General features: G+C 46.9%; 1 protein-coding gene across 4 annotated transcripts in view; it reads left to right on the forward strand.

The window, feature by feature from the left end:
* Window positions 1-10264, forward strand: part of SBF2 (SET binding factor 2) — a 472123-nt gene extending 461859 nt beyond the window's left edge. For all 4 annotated transcript variants that reach the window (XM_056115864.1, XM_056115865.1, XM_056115866.1 and 1 more), the window contains 6 exons: window positions 747-980; window positions 1979-2083; window positions 3194-3387; window positions 4017-4104; window positions 7464-7595; window positions 8607-10264. In XM_056115864.1, the coding sequence (XP_055971839.1) occupies window positions 747-980; window positions 1979-2083; window positions 3194-3387; window positions 4017-4104; window positions 7464-7595; window positions 8607-8705 (852 nt within the window). In that variant the 3' untranslated portion in view covers window positions 8706-10264. The remainder of the gene's footprint in view (window positions 1-746; window positions 981-1978; window positions 2084-3193; window positions 3388-4016; window positions 4105-7463; window positions 7596-8606) is intronic.
* Window positions 10265-13669: the final 3405 nt, after the last annotated feature.

Below are 13669 nucleotides of genomic sequence, written 5' to 3' on the forward strand. Positions count from 1 at the left end.
GATATCACAACAGGTAGAGCATTTGCCTTGCTTGTGCCCCACCAGGGTTCAAATCCTAACACCACGTATGGTCCCCAAGCTCCACTCAGAGTAATCCATGAGCACAGAGCCAGGAGTTATCCCTGAGCACTATTGGGTGTGCGCCCCCTCCCCACCCCAAAAGAAAAAGAATAGCTTTCAAGCCAGTGCCCAAGGGACTACTAAGTAGTAAGAGTTGTTTGCTAAGGAATAGCACACGTCTGTATGGGCTGGGGTATGTGCACACATTCATGAAGGATCTCAGTCTATGACAAAGCCAGGGCCGGGGGAGCAGCAGTACTAGGATCCACAATCCACTTCCCCAGTGATACCACTCTCTGGTATAGAATTCCAAGGAATCTAAGATTTTTTCACTTCAGTCTTTGCTTCCAGGTCTCACGAAGAAGTTTTATTTGGCAAACAGGAAGGTATGACTTATTTTTACTGAATAGTTTGTCATACTTTCTTTTGCTCTTTTCATTCAGCTTTAGGGTCACATCCTACTGTGCTCAGGGCTTACTCCCATTCTATACTCAGGGATCACTCCTGGTGGGGTTTGGGGACCATATGGGATGTCAGGGATTGAACCTGTTTATTATAAATTCAAATACTGGTAGTATATGAACCTCCATCCATACCCTTATCCAGACCCTGTAAATGCTAGGGGCTGGCCTTTGAGGTACTTCAAGGTCAAGATGAAGCTATATTTCAGAATTTTCTTTGAATAGGCCCTGAAACCTAATGTACATGTGTCCAACCTCAAGAAGTGGGATTACTACATCGAGGAGACCCTGTCTGCAGGGCCCTCCTATGACTGGGTGATGCTGACCTCCAAGCACTTCCCTCCCGAGGACTCAGATCTGGCCGCAGGCACAGGACTCCGAAGCCAGAGGAGAACTGTGTGGCCATGCTATGACGACATCAGTCACGTGCAGCCAGATGCACTCACCAGCCTGTTCAGCGTAAGTCACCTGTGTTTAAACATACCTTGGGCACTACAGGGGTTAAGTCTGAAATGTCAAAAAGTACTCCTGGCTCAGGGCGGCATCCCAGGTAGCAAGCTCTCCGGGAGTAGGAAGAAACCCACTGGGAAGTCTCAGTCAAGGCATTCCAGGGCAGCACTCAAGCACGTGGAGCTACAGTGCAGCTTCACAGATATTTCAGCTGCCCCAGCAACCTCAGTCAGGCCAGGGCTTTGGTTTTTTTGGGCACTTGATTTCCTCTGGTCAGAGTGTGGGCATTTGAGGGCCTGATAGGAATACTGTGGGCGATCTTCTGCAAGAAATACTCCGGAGCATAACCATCCTGGCCGTTGCCATTCCAATGAGTGCAGCAATCCCGAGGGAAGTGTTGCCGCCCTAGTACAGGCCGCTCTGTTCCTGAAGAAGTTTCTCTATTCAATTCTTGACAGGCGGGAGGAACATGTGTCAGGGAAGCCCTGCCACAGGGGCAGCTGCCCTGACTTCCAGATCCCCTGACTCAGGAGACACCAATCCTTTGCCATTCCTTAGGTCATTCCTTCCTCGTCTGGTTTGAATCATTAGAGTTGAGGGGTCCCTCTGTCAAAGGCAGGCAGGCTTCTCATCTGCCTCAGCAGTTAGGGTTTGGACACCAGCCCAGTGGTTGGCCTTTTGCTGTGGCCATCAGGTTTCCTACGGGCTAGCCAAGGGTGAAGGTGTTTGGGAAAACACATCTCATCTCTAACCATTTCGGTCGTCCTGCACCAGCAGGCCTGGTCACAGATCTTTACAAACCATCTGTGCCTCCCGGCAGTGCCAGCCAGCATTCCCGCCTGCCGTTCCCAACTCAGAGACCCCAGCCGCCCCAGGAGTACCCCTTTTCTCAGTATCCCTCTGGCCACACTGCTTCCCTGGGCACAGTACAGAGGAGATGGGACTCAGGGACACATCTTGCTTTCTGTGAAATCTGATCTGTGAAAAAACTCCGATTACTTTTGCAGGAAATTGAACGATTGGAGCATAAATTGAACCAAAGCCCTGAGAAGTGGCAGCAGCTGTGGGAAAGAGTCACTACAGACCTTAAGGAAGAGCCCAGGACAGACCATGTGAGTTGGCTAATCCCCTGGGATCCACTTTCGCTTTCTAAGGTGTTCGGCCAGGTGGGCCCCACCATCACAGGTAACCCAAATGGGTAATGGCCACAGGGAAGAGTGGAACCGAGGGGGCTTCCCCTGCGGACCAGGGCAGAAAGTTCCAAATGACTAAGTAATTCCTGAACGTTTTACTTTACCACAGTGACATAATACTTGCGTTTCAGGGCCCATGTCCAAGGAAATTACTGGGTTCTTTTCTATCTCAGTGCCTCTGTGGTTTTACTTGGTCTCCTGTTGCACAGAGGAGGATGGGAATGTGAGACCACGTTTGCTCCAGAGAAGTCATTAGAAAATAAAATATTAAAATGACACAATAGTCTACCTCATGTTCCCTATATTCCCTTTTCTGTTTAAGTTTAGAAACTTTGTCCACGGGGCCAGAGAAATAGTGCAGCAGGTAGAGCCCTTGCCTTGCACACAGCTGACCCAGGTTTAGTCCCTGGCACTGCATGTGGTCCAGAGGCGCACTAGGAGAGATGAGTAAGCCCTGAGCACTGCCTCGTTTTGCCCCAAAACACAAAAGAACATTTACCAGGCACACAATGTGTGCAAGGGGCTATGCCAGTCCTTCCACTCATCATCATCATGTTTAGCTTCTGGAGAGATGGAGTGGTATGCCATCTCCCACAGGACATCACATAGCTGCCTATCAAATTCGCTTCCTGGGCACCAGCAGGAAGCTGTGACAGTGGTGGTATGAAGAGCATCTCAGGAAGGAGTGGTGAGCAGGTCAGATGCAGGAACGGGCTTGGGAAGGGGAATGTTTCAGAAGAAAGCCTCTGCTGGAAAGACGGGATCCTCCTGGACTTGCTGACCTACGAGTGACAGTTCAGGGGCTGGCATCAGAATGTGGTGCCTTCTTTGTAATAAATCCCTTAATCAAACATTTAGGTTGCTTCTGGGCTTCTATTGTTATAAATAACTCCAGGGTAAGCATCTTTATAAATATTTTCTTCCTGGAGCCCAATTTTTTCCCCTTGAGATAAATTTTTAGAAATGAAGTTGTCAGACCAGCTGAAGTCTTTGTGTAGCTTTCTTAGCCCCTCTTCTATCTTCTTTTAGCCCCAAAGACAGCCTTTGGGCCTTCCAGGAATCATATCTGCCAACCTCCCTTCCTATCAGAAGAGGTCTGTGCTGCATCTTCCGGAAAGCAGCTCTGGGGAGGAGCAGAATGCCAGCGTCTCCCCATCCAACGGCGTGGACCGCCGGGCAGCCACACTCTACAGCCAGTACACGTTTAAGAATGAGGAGAACAGGTAACCGCACTTCAGAGCCCACCTCAAGACTGTGACATGGGCCTAAAACCGGCCAGGGCTGTGCAGCACCTCCCATGAACAGGACGTGGTTTGCTCTCATTATTTTTGACTTTAACATGTCAGGCAATTCTTTGAAGAGGGAAAGTGAGAATACCACTGAAAACACTCACGGGAAAGTCGTTATTTGTGGTTGAGTCCTGATCATTATTAGCTCATGTCTGCCAGGTAGTTTGAGGGCACGTTTATTACTAGTCAGCACCTTTTTGGTGGCAGACACCAGAAACCCAGCTCCTGCTAGCTCAGGCAAAAAGGCATTTAGTCACGAAACTGCAGGTTCTCACAGCCCATCTCGTTAGGCTTCGCTCTCCTGTGGGTTGCGTCAAACTCGGCAGGGCATGAAAGTTGGCTCCTGAGAGCTCCAAACTGCCCCAGTGCAGTGGCGCCATCAGAAAGAGTCAGGGTTCCCCTCAGCATCTGGTAGAACAGCTGCAAGGAGAATCCAGGGGCCTTCCTTGGGTACTCTGGGGCTGAGGGGAGAGCGGGAGAAGGAGCGGGCAGCAGCACACTCCTGTAGCTGTGCTTCTTAAACAAGAAGGCCAGATTAATTTCCCTGTCCTCATTTCTTCCAGGTCCTTTGAGGGAACACTTTACAAGAGAGGGGCTTTGCTGAAGGGTTGGAAGCCCCGTTGGTTCGTCTTGGATGTAACAAAACATCAGGTAAAACTGCCAGAGCTGAAGAAACCACTTCTCTCCTGACTAATCACAGTCCCCTGCTATTTGTGACTCAACCGACAGCTGCATCCCGTAAAGACAGTGCCATGCCAGGCCTCCCCTGATCTTCTGGGAGCTCCCCGGGGCCCCTGTGTACCCCTGCATCAGAGTACTCATTTCTGAGAGAAGTTCCAAAGTAGTTTTTCCTGGTACACACAGCCCAGGCTGTCACTTGCACGAAAACTCGGCCTGCTTTGGTTTGGTTTGGGCTTAAGGACTGGGGATTGGATCTGTGTGCATGGCAAATGCCCTACCTGCTATATTTACTGTCTCTCTAGCCCCCTAAACTGCTTTTTTTAAAGCTCAGCTATCTTCTACTATCTGCTCTTTTTGGGGGGGCTGAGGGGGAATAGGGGACACAGGGGAAAACCAAACCCAGCAGTGCTCAGGACTCACTCTTGGCAGTGCCTAGGGGACCATATGGGATTCTGGGAATGGAACCCAGTCAGGCACGTGCAAGCAAATGCCCTACCAGGTGTACTATCACTCCGGTCTCTCCGACATTTGCTTAAAACCCAGGCCTGGAGAGACCCTAAACTTCTCAGCATGGGGGACCCACACCCCTGAGATCACTGACCAGCTGCAGACAGCTTCACCCTTGTAGCTGAAAGCATCTGTTCAAAACTGAGAACATTATTCTGTTCCATGCATGTTGATCACCTTCTCATGCTCCTCATTTACTGGTTATTGAAGTCACCATTTGACCGCAAAGATGGCAGCAACGCAGGAGCCCCAGGAAAGGCAGAGGGGAAGTGTCTACGTAAACGTGGAATTCACAGTGGACACATACCAGACTAGCCCTCACTGACCCTGCCAGAGTCAGTGCCCACTGTTAGGTTCTTAGCTCCTGCTCAGAAGGTATCCACAGTCCATAGTATCGTGATCTTTGCCCCAGTCTCTCAAAGGAGAGGGGCCCCTCCTTTCACCCAGCTCCTCTCAGCCTTGTCTCCTGGGTGGCAGAGACCCCGGGCCTGCTCTGACAGCCTCACCCTGCCTTAGGCAGAGCAGGACACCTGGCACATCTCGGTGCTAAAAAGGAGTCTGTTGGAGAAAGAGCGAATGTTCCTCCATACATTGCTCTTCTTGAGCTGCGAGTAGAAGGCTCCTTCCAGAAGACAAACTTGGGGACCACCTTTCCAAGGGCTTCATGGTTTACACAGATTCATGTGGAAGAATATGGAGAATTTATTTTCAACTATGTAGTAGAAGCCCTTTTTTTAGGGGCTGTACTTTAAAATAGCAATGTCTCTGGAACCATAGAGCCTACCATTAAACCACTAAATATAACATAGGAAAATGACAACAATTTTTCTGTAATTTACATGAAATTATATTTGCATTCTTACCAGTCTTTGGGATTTCTTTAACACAAAAGGAATATAGTTTTTCTATTTTGCCCTACTTATACCATGCCTGAAGGAAAAAAGTCTAAGGCCAGAACCACAGTACAAAGACACGAGACACATTCCTGCCTTATTAGAGAGTAAAATCCAAACTATGGACCAATAAGGCTTTCTCACCAACAGTCTCTAGTTTTTAGAAATATTTTCACTTTTCTTTCTTATTTCAAAAGTAACACATATTTGTTACATGAGTTTAGATAGCTTGTGAAGATGAAAAGTTCCCTATGACCCCAGTAATTACTGTGAACAATTTGGTATCCATTTCTCTAAATCATTTTCATATGTCAGTGAATAAAGGTATTTGTATTATATGTTTGAGTTGCTCAGAGGGTTAAATGAGTTATATGAAAAACTATCAGAATAGTTTTGTCCCATAGTAACCATCCAATGAAATGTTGAGATATTTTCTAGGTTTCTCAGAAGTCACTGGTATTTTTATAGCTGTAGAGCTAAAACTTTGGGCTATTTTCTAGGCTTTTCAAAAATCACTGGTAGCATTTTTATAGCATTTCATAGATATATATTTCGAGACAGTACTGTTTTGTTTGGGGAACCAAAATCAAGTGGTTGCTGAGAGGCTATGTCTTAATAGTGCTTATGGGGCCATATAGTGCTGGGAACCATACCCAGGACTTCTCCAGTCTGTCCCTGTCAAGTTTTTTCCGGTCCTTAACAACTTATTTTAAAATACTTGGATACAGGGGCTAGAGAGATAGTACAGGATTTAAGGTGCATGCCTTGCACATAGCCGGCCCCAGTTCTGTACCCAGCTGCACGTACAGTTTCCTGAGCGCAATCAGTAGTCAGATCTCAGTACTACTGAACGTGCTCAAACACCCTGACCCCTCAGAAAGTACTAGGTTACACAAAGATCCCAATAAGCTGAGCACATGCATTGAATGTATGAGGCTTTGGTAGTTCCATGTGGTCTTCTGAGCACCATTTGGAACAACCTCCAAGTCAGGAGTAGCCCCTGAGCACCACCAGGTATGCCAAAAGCCAAAATAACAAAACCTACACTGGGAACATATGTTCCTACTAGTTCATATAAATCTTCCTTATGCAGTGGAAGCATTGGCTCTGTGGGCTGCTTTGCATGCAGGAGGCCCGGGTTCCATCCCCAGCACTGATGTGGTCCCTGAGAACCAAGCTGGGAGTAACCCTCAAGCACCACCAAATGTGGCCCCAACACTAAGAAAATAAAACTTAAAATAGATATGGTTTTAAATCTTCTCATTTGTTTTTATTAGTTGTAGAGCCACACCCAGTGATGCCAGGAATTGAGCACAGGGCCTCACACATGCAAGACATGAACTCTCCTGCCGAGCCTTAGCCCAAGCCCTTTTGTACAAGCTGTGAAGACTGGACTGCCCAGTAACCAAACTTGGCACTAAAATAGACATCTTGCCCTGTATTTAGCTGGCAAAGACAGTTCTAAAGGAAGTCTTCTGTGGCACAATTTCTAATATATAAAATATACATTTATTAATACCTAGTTGTTTAATCATTGACATTTAATATTATTTTAATGTATGAAACATTTAGCTACTCAAAATTTATAAAGTATCCTTTATATCCTTCCTCCAGCCACCTAATTCTTTATGGAGGCAACCATTATTTTTAATTTCTGTCTCTTCTTCCGAACAGTTTAGAAAGAAATAATTTATGGAGTCGCAGCAATAGTACAGTGGGTGGGCACTTGCCTTGCATGCAACCAACCGGGTTCAATCCCCAGCATTTCATATGGGCCTTTGAGCCCACCAGGATTGAGCCCTGAGCACTGCCGGTATTGCGGGGGGTGGGGGGGGGCGGAAAGGGAGAGAGAGAGGAGAGATTTCAAATTGTTTATAAAGCCAAGCTCTGTCCGCTGCCTCTCATGCATCTTGTCTCCCTGTGGTCCAGCTGCGATACTATGACTCCGGTGAAGACACCAGCTGTAAAGGCCACATTGACCTGGCTGAAGTAGAAATGGTCATCCCTGCTGGCCCCAGCATGGGCGCCCCCAAGCACACAAGTGACAAGGCCTTCTTCGATGTAAGTTGATCTTACTTGGATTTTCCTGGCTCTGTCTCCACACTGATCTCCCTCCTGAAAAAGCTATTGCGGGGGGGTGGGGGGGGAGGCAGGGGCAGAGGGGGCACAGAGAGGCCCTCCAGGCCCCCCGTGGGAATTACTACACCAACATCACTTGGACACAGCACCCGAAGCCCAGAGCCGACTGCTTGCAGCCATCCTCGTGTCTCAGAAAGGCTACTCATTACTCCACACACAGGATTCCTTCAAAAGCTGCTCAGCCACATATGCACTTCTCACAAGTACTGTTCGATATTTCACTCACCTGCTACCAGGAACACAAGCTGTTTCCCTTTGTATTCAGTGGTAGCCATGCTTGATCACTCATAAAAAGTGTCCTTGGTCACAAATTTATGGCATTTTGCCCCAAAATCTTCAGCAGCCATGTGGGGGTGGGGGTTGCAGGTCTTTGGAGACACTTAAGGGCTGCATGTTCGGGGACTTCATAGGGCCTGCAGCCCACAGGACTTTATAAAGAGCAGAGATCACATTTGGGGCTCTGGTTGGGCTACAAGACTATTTCCCTGACCTCAGCTCCAAGTGTGGCCCCAGCTGAAGATTAGCAAAGAGTATGGAAAGGAGACACAGTCCCCGACCTCATCCCAGGTGGCTGAATCTCCGGATTCTGTGGGAAACCCGGGGAGCGTCACCCCTTCTGCACCAGTGCCATGTGTGGGAGAGGCCAGAGACTCCAGCCATTCCTGACCCTCCTACTCAGTCACAGAAGGTCCAAGGAGGTGTCAAGTAAGGCTCCTGGTGTGTCTGCCTCTCCCAGCATCCTCTGAGGAACATAACCTATTACTCTGGGGACGAGAAAGCTCAGTGATCCTACAGGCGTGGTCCAAGGGAACACAGGGGAGGGGATATGCAGCAGTTCTGGGGAGAAAGGGAGAGCCAGGGAGCACTTTGCTCAATTGTTCAAAGCCATGAAATAGATCTGTCTTTCATCTCTGGTTCTCTTTGTTTCCTTAGCTCAAGACCAGCAAGCGTGTATATAACTTCTGTGCCCAGGATGGACAAAGTGCCCAACAGTGGATGGACAGAATCCAGAGCTGTATCTCTGATGCTTGATGTCTGTGGTCCACCCAAGCCAATAAGACAAAAACACTCCTGAATCCTTGAGTTGCTGAGTCATTCCAGGGCCTGAGGGTCCTCCTGCCCAGTCTTAGCCAGTCCCCTCATTCTGCAGCTGCTGTGCCTGCTTTGCCTGAGTGGATGTGTCAGCTCTGGTCCCGAGCTCCAGGCACTAACGTATCTTGCACTAGATGATTCTAACAGGGACTTTGTGGTTAGGGATCAGATGAGTGCTTCCTGAGCCAACTGTCTTCCATCCCCTCAGCACCTGGCGACCATGACCATCCTCTGAGGCCCTTCTTCATGAAAGCTCAGTCCTTTTTTCTCCAAGCTCTCAGTTCTTTGACGAGTTTTCTGACAAGCAAAAATAAAAGCCCTCCAAGGTGGTCTTCTATTCTCCTAGAATAGGTTCCCATCAAAACTCCTCTCACTGCCTCACCTCAGAGAGGCTCTGCTCTCGGGTGCTTCGAAAGGTGCTTCCACAGTCCCTGCTTGCCATTGGGGTTCACAGCAAGAACATCGGTGCTAAGCGGTGGGCAAGGAAGGAGCTCAGAGGATTATCCTGATGGGAGCTTCCTTTCCAGGGAAATAATGCAACAATGACCAGGCCAATGCAAGGAAAAATTGCTTCCCAAACCCCAAATGCTCTCGGCCAGAGGTGCCCTGAGGATCCGGGGCCTGTGCTCCTATGTATTCTGCTTCCAATAGCTTCCTGCACAAAGTAGCATGCAAAAAGCTGAATGCACTAACCTTCCTGAGCAATCATTTGCACTGACCTCCTAATGAAGTGAAGCTGTCAGAAAGACAGAAGCCAGCTGTTAACACATACCTATGACAAGGGCTGTGTGGGCCCCGATGGCCCTTGTGCTGTGGCCGGGTACCCAGATTCCTCGTTGGCACACGGGCAGTGAAAGCCGCTTCTGGCGCCTCTTCACCTGCTGATAACCTGATGTGTGTTTAGCTCCTGACCCAGAGAGCTTGGCCCATTCCCCATGAGCCACATCCGAGACAGCCACTGTAGCCAGCTGGGGCCCCAGGGGGCCTAATCATTGTGTCTGTTTGAAATGTTAATATGTTAAATACCGAACTAATATTTCAAAAATGTGTACATATGATTTCTATATCCTTTTTTTTCAGATAACCTGCTTATAATTTAATATAAAATTAACTAAATTGATTCATCAGATTTCAATAATGATTCCCTTTTTTAAAAAAAAAAACACTGTAGATTTGTCAAAATTAAAATTACGTACACACTAGAAGTAGAACTGTGTTAATATATATGACATTGGGCAATTGTAAGAATGAAGGATTTTTCTATCACTTTCGTTTTATAAATTGACACCTGTGAAAATGGTTTTTGCACATTATTTGTATTTTTTTCTTTGTATATGAAATAATTTTTTTGTACTGTGTAAGATACAGAGCCTGTTGTACTTTCAGCTCTTTGAGACTGTACACACTGCTTCTTTTATAACTGGATTATTTTAATCTTCATGAAGGTATCACATGCCTTCCATTCACTAACCACCTTGAATTAAACCAATTTCTTAAGAAAACGCGTCCCTTGAGCAATGTGAAGTTCGTTCCGCAGTGCCTGGCACTCGGGAGGCTGCATTCAAGGTGTGTAAAGATCCAACGGCAACAACAGGAAGTGGCATGTCACATGCCCAGGTTCTGATCCTGTCATTGCCCCTGACTGCAGAAGTGACCACGTCCTTGGCACATGCTGGCAAACATCCTGGTTCTGGACAAGCTGCTGAAGAATTTCAGTGATGGCCCAAGGCTGCCATTCCCACCTGAGCCTCCAGTGTGAGCTGTGAAGGTTGGGGTAAGGCGTTGACATACCAGGGTGGGGGGGGGTCACAATTTTAACACCCATGTCAGTGGCTTTTTGTGGCATTTTAGGAGAAACTGAATTCCAGTTGGGTAAAACATTTTTCTGCTTCAGGCAGTGATTTAACACAAAAATGGAGAGTCAGTAATTCTACTGTGGACTCCTAGATAAGGACGTGAGTCTTTCAGTGAAGACACCCACTCTGTCCCCTCTGTGCCCCCCCAAAGGGGCCTGGCCAGGCCTCCCTGAGTCTCATGTTTCCTCTGGCAGTTTCCAGAGTGGGCAGTTTTGGGGTACTGCTGGGTACAAATGCAGGAGCTTTTTCTTTGTTTACTTTAAAGAAGGAAGAGTTCCTGGGGAATGGAGTGATAGTACAGCAGATAGGGCATTTGCCTTGCATGCAGCCGACCTGGCACCACCAGGAGTAATTCCTGAGTGCAGATCCAAGAATGACCCCTGAGCATCGCTGGGTGTGACAGAAGAAAGGAAGGAAGGAAGGAAGGAAGGAAGGAAGGAAGGAAGGAAGGAAGGGGAGGGGAAGGAAGGAAGGAAGGGAGGGAGGGAGGGAGGGAGGGAGGGAGGGAAAGGAAGAAAAAGGAAGGAAGGAAGGAAGGAAGGAAGGAAGGAAGGAAGGAAGGAAGGAAGGAAGGAAGGAAGGGGAGGGGAAGGAAGGGAGGGAGGGAGGGAGGGAAAGGAAGAAAAAGGAAGGAAGGAAGGAAGGAAGGAAGGAAGGAAGGAAGGAAGGAAGGAAGGAAGACAAAGTTCCAGAGGGGAGGCACAGTGATTTTTCTGTCAAGGGCAGTAGGCCAGAGAAGTTTGGGGATGCCTCCTGAGTCAGACAGACTCATGTAAAGAAGGGCCCTCTAGCCATGCTTGGCCCAGGCCTCTCTCTCCCATGTGAGATCCCATGACCTGGGTCCCTGACACTCACTCAGATAAACAGCTGGAATGGGGCTTGAACATGAGACTGTCTAGAAGCCCTTCATTCCTCAGGCCCTAGCTATTACAGGAAAGAAAGTCGCTGTTTTCTGAGCAAGAGAGAGCCCTAACTGCCCTTCGTCACAGGAGGCACCTGTGGCAGAGCCGTTGACTCTTGCAGGATGCACGACATCCAAGAAACCCAAGTCTTTTGTTCTAGCCTCCAAAACTGTATGCCCCATAGTCTCCAGAGCCAGAGTCTTGGTTGTCAGGACTGGCAGATTTGCTTCCCAGTGGAAATTGGCACTTCTAGATACTTTGTTAGAATTGTTTATTAAAGAATCATAAAATAATTCCATCATCCCACAAAGCATCTCTTTAAGATCTCTATCTGACAATCAGGAATTTCCTTTTGCAATAGCACCCAGAACTGTGGATTATAGAGGAAAACAGTGTTGATGGAGAAGTGGGCCAGAGAGGTAATTCAAGGGTTATAGCACTAGAGATCAAGTTGCAGAGCTCAAAGAATGCCTGCCTGGATTGAAGGGCTGAGCAGACAAGGATCACAGGCCGGGAAGCAGGGATTGGCACAGACTTCCTCACCTCCTTGGGGGTGCCGCCCTCCCAGCACCTCAATGTGGCTGCCAGCCCGGAAGCGTTATGAACCTTGTCCTTCAGCTGTTTCAATGACCCATTCTCCATTCACCCCTTTGACTTCTGTTCACATGTTTGGTCTTTCTGTAGACCAGTCCCCCACCCCTGACCCCATGTCACCCATCCCCATCCAGAATTGGTATCTAGGCCCCACCCTGAGTCACTGCAGGCCAGTAAACACAGGAGTTTAAACAAAGGGGTTCATTCTGAGAATGTGAAAGGCACTCCTATCACTGGGAAATTCTAAGGGTCTTAGAAACTCAATGTCAAGAATCGAGGACAAGATGAAGACTTGTTTATTATACATCAACACTAGCACATTTCTGGTGTTGCCACACAGAATGATAGCAAGTCACCAGCTCACAGCAGAGCCTGTAGTGGGAAGAACCAGAGACAAGAGACAAAGGAATGTCTGATTCACCGCCAAGAGAAAAAATCTGAAAAGCTTCCCTCTGAGATCAACACAAGGCAAAGATGTCCACTTTCTACACTATTATTCAGTATAATCTCAGAAACCCTCACTAGAGCAATTAAAAAAAAAATCCAAAGGGGTTCATATTGGAAAAGAAGTTAAATTATAACTATTTGCAGATGATAAAATTTTATGCCTGAAAGACCCCAAAGGCTCCACCAAAAAAAAAAACCCTCAGAAATAATAAACCAATACATCAAAGTAAAGGCTACACAATCAATGCATGAGGGGCTAGAGAGATTATGGCGGGTAAAGTACTTGCCTTGGACACAACCAACCCAGGTTCAATCCCTAGCACCGTAGATGGTCCCCTAAGCACTGCCAGGCCTGAGCACTACTGGGTGTGGTCCCAAAACAAAAGTTTCAAAGCCCTAGAACAAATCACTGAAATGTGTACAAAACCATAAAAGTCTCCAAATAGCTAAAGTCATTCTAAGAAAAAAAAATTGCATTTCCTGATTTTTTCATTGTACTTATATATATAAGTATGTAAGTATATAGCTTATAGGATATATATGTGTATATATTACAGTAATCAAAAGCGTGGGGTATTGGAATAAAGATGAACTCACAGATTAATGGAAGAGAATCAAGAGCCCAGAGATAAGTCCTCAGATATCTGGACAAAATTAATCTATGACAAAGGAGCTGGTTACATAAAGTACAGCAAGGAAATCTTCTGATTGGATGGTGCTGGGAAAACTGAATAGCTACATGCTAAAAAGAGAAACTGGATCCAAATGCAAACATTAATTCAAGGAGGATTAACGATCTCAAAATTAGACCACAAAATTTTAAAATATTTTTTAAAAAGATTAGACTTGAATTCATAAAATACATCCAAAGTATAACTTTCCAGGATATGGACCTCAGAAATGTCTTCAATGATTTGATTTCATTGGCAAAGACCATAATAAGAAATAAATAGTAGTACATCAAGTTTTTTTTTAAAGGGGGTTTACATGGCAAAAAAACTTAGGCCAAAAACATTTTTTAAAAAACACCCTATTGAATGGGAGAGAGTATTTTGTACACCATACCATAAAATAAAGGGCTAATATCCAAAGTACATAAAACACT

This window comes from Sorex fumeus, unplaced genomic scaffold, assembly GCF_029834395.1.
Source record: "Sorex fumeus unplaced genomic scaffold, SorFum_2.1 ptg000030l, whole genome shotgun sequence".
NCBI lineage: Eukaryota > Metazoa > Chordata > Mammalia > Eulipotyphla > Soricidae > Sorex > Sorex fumeus.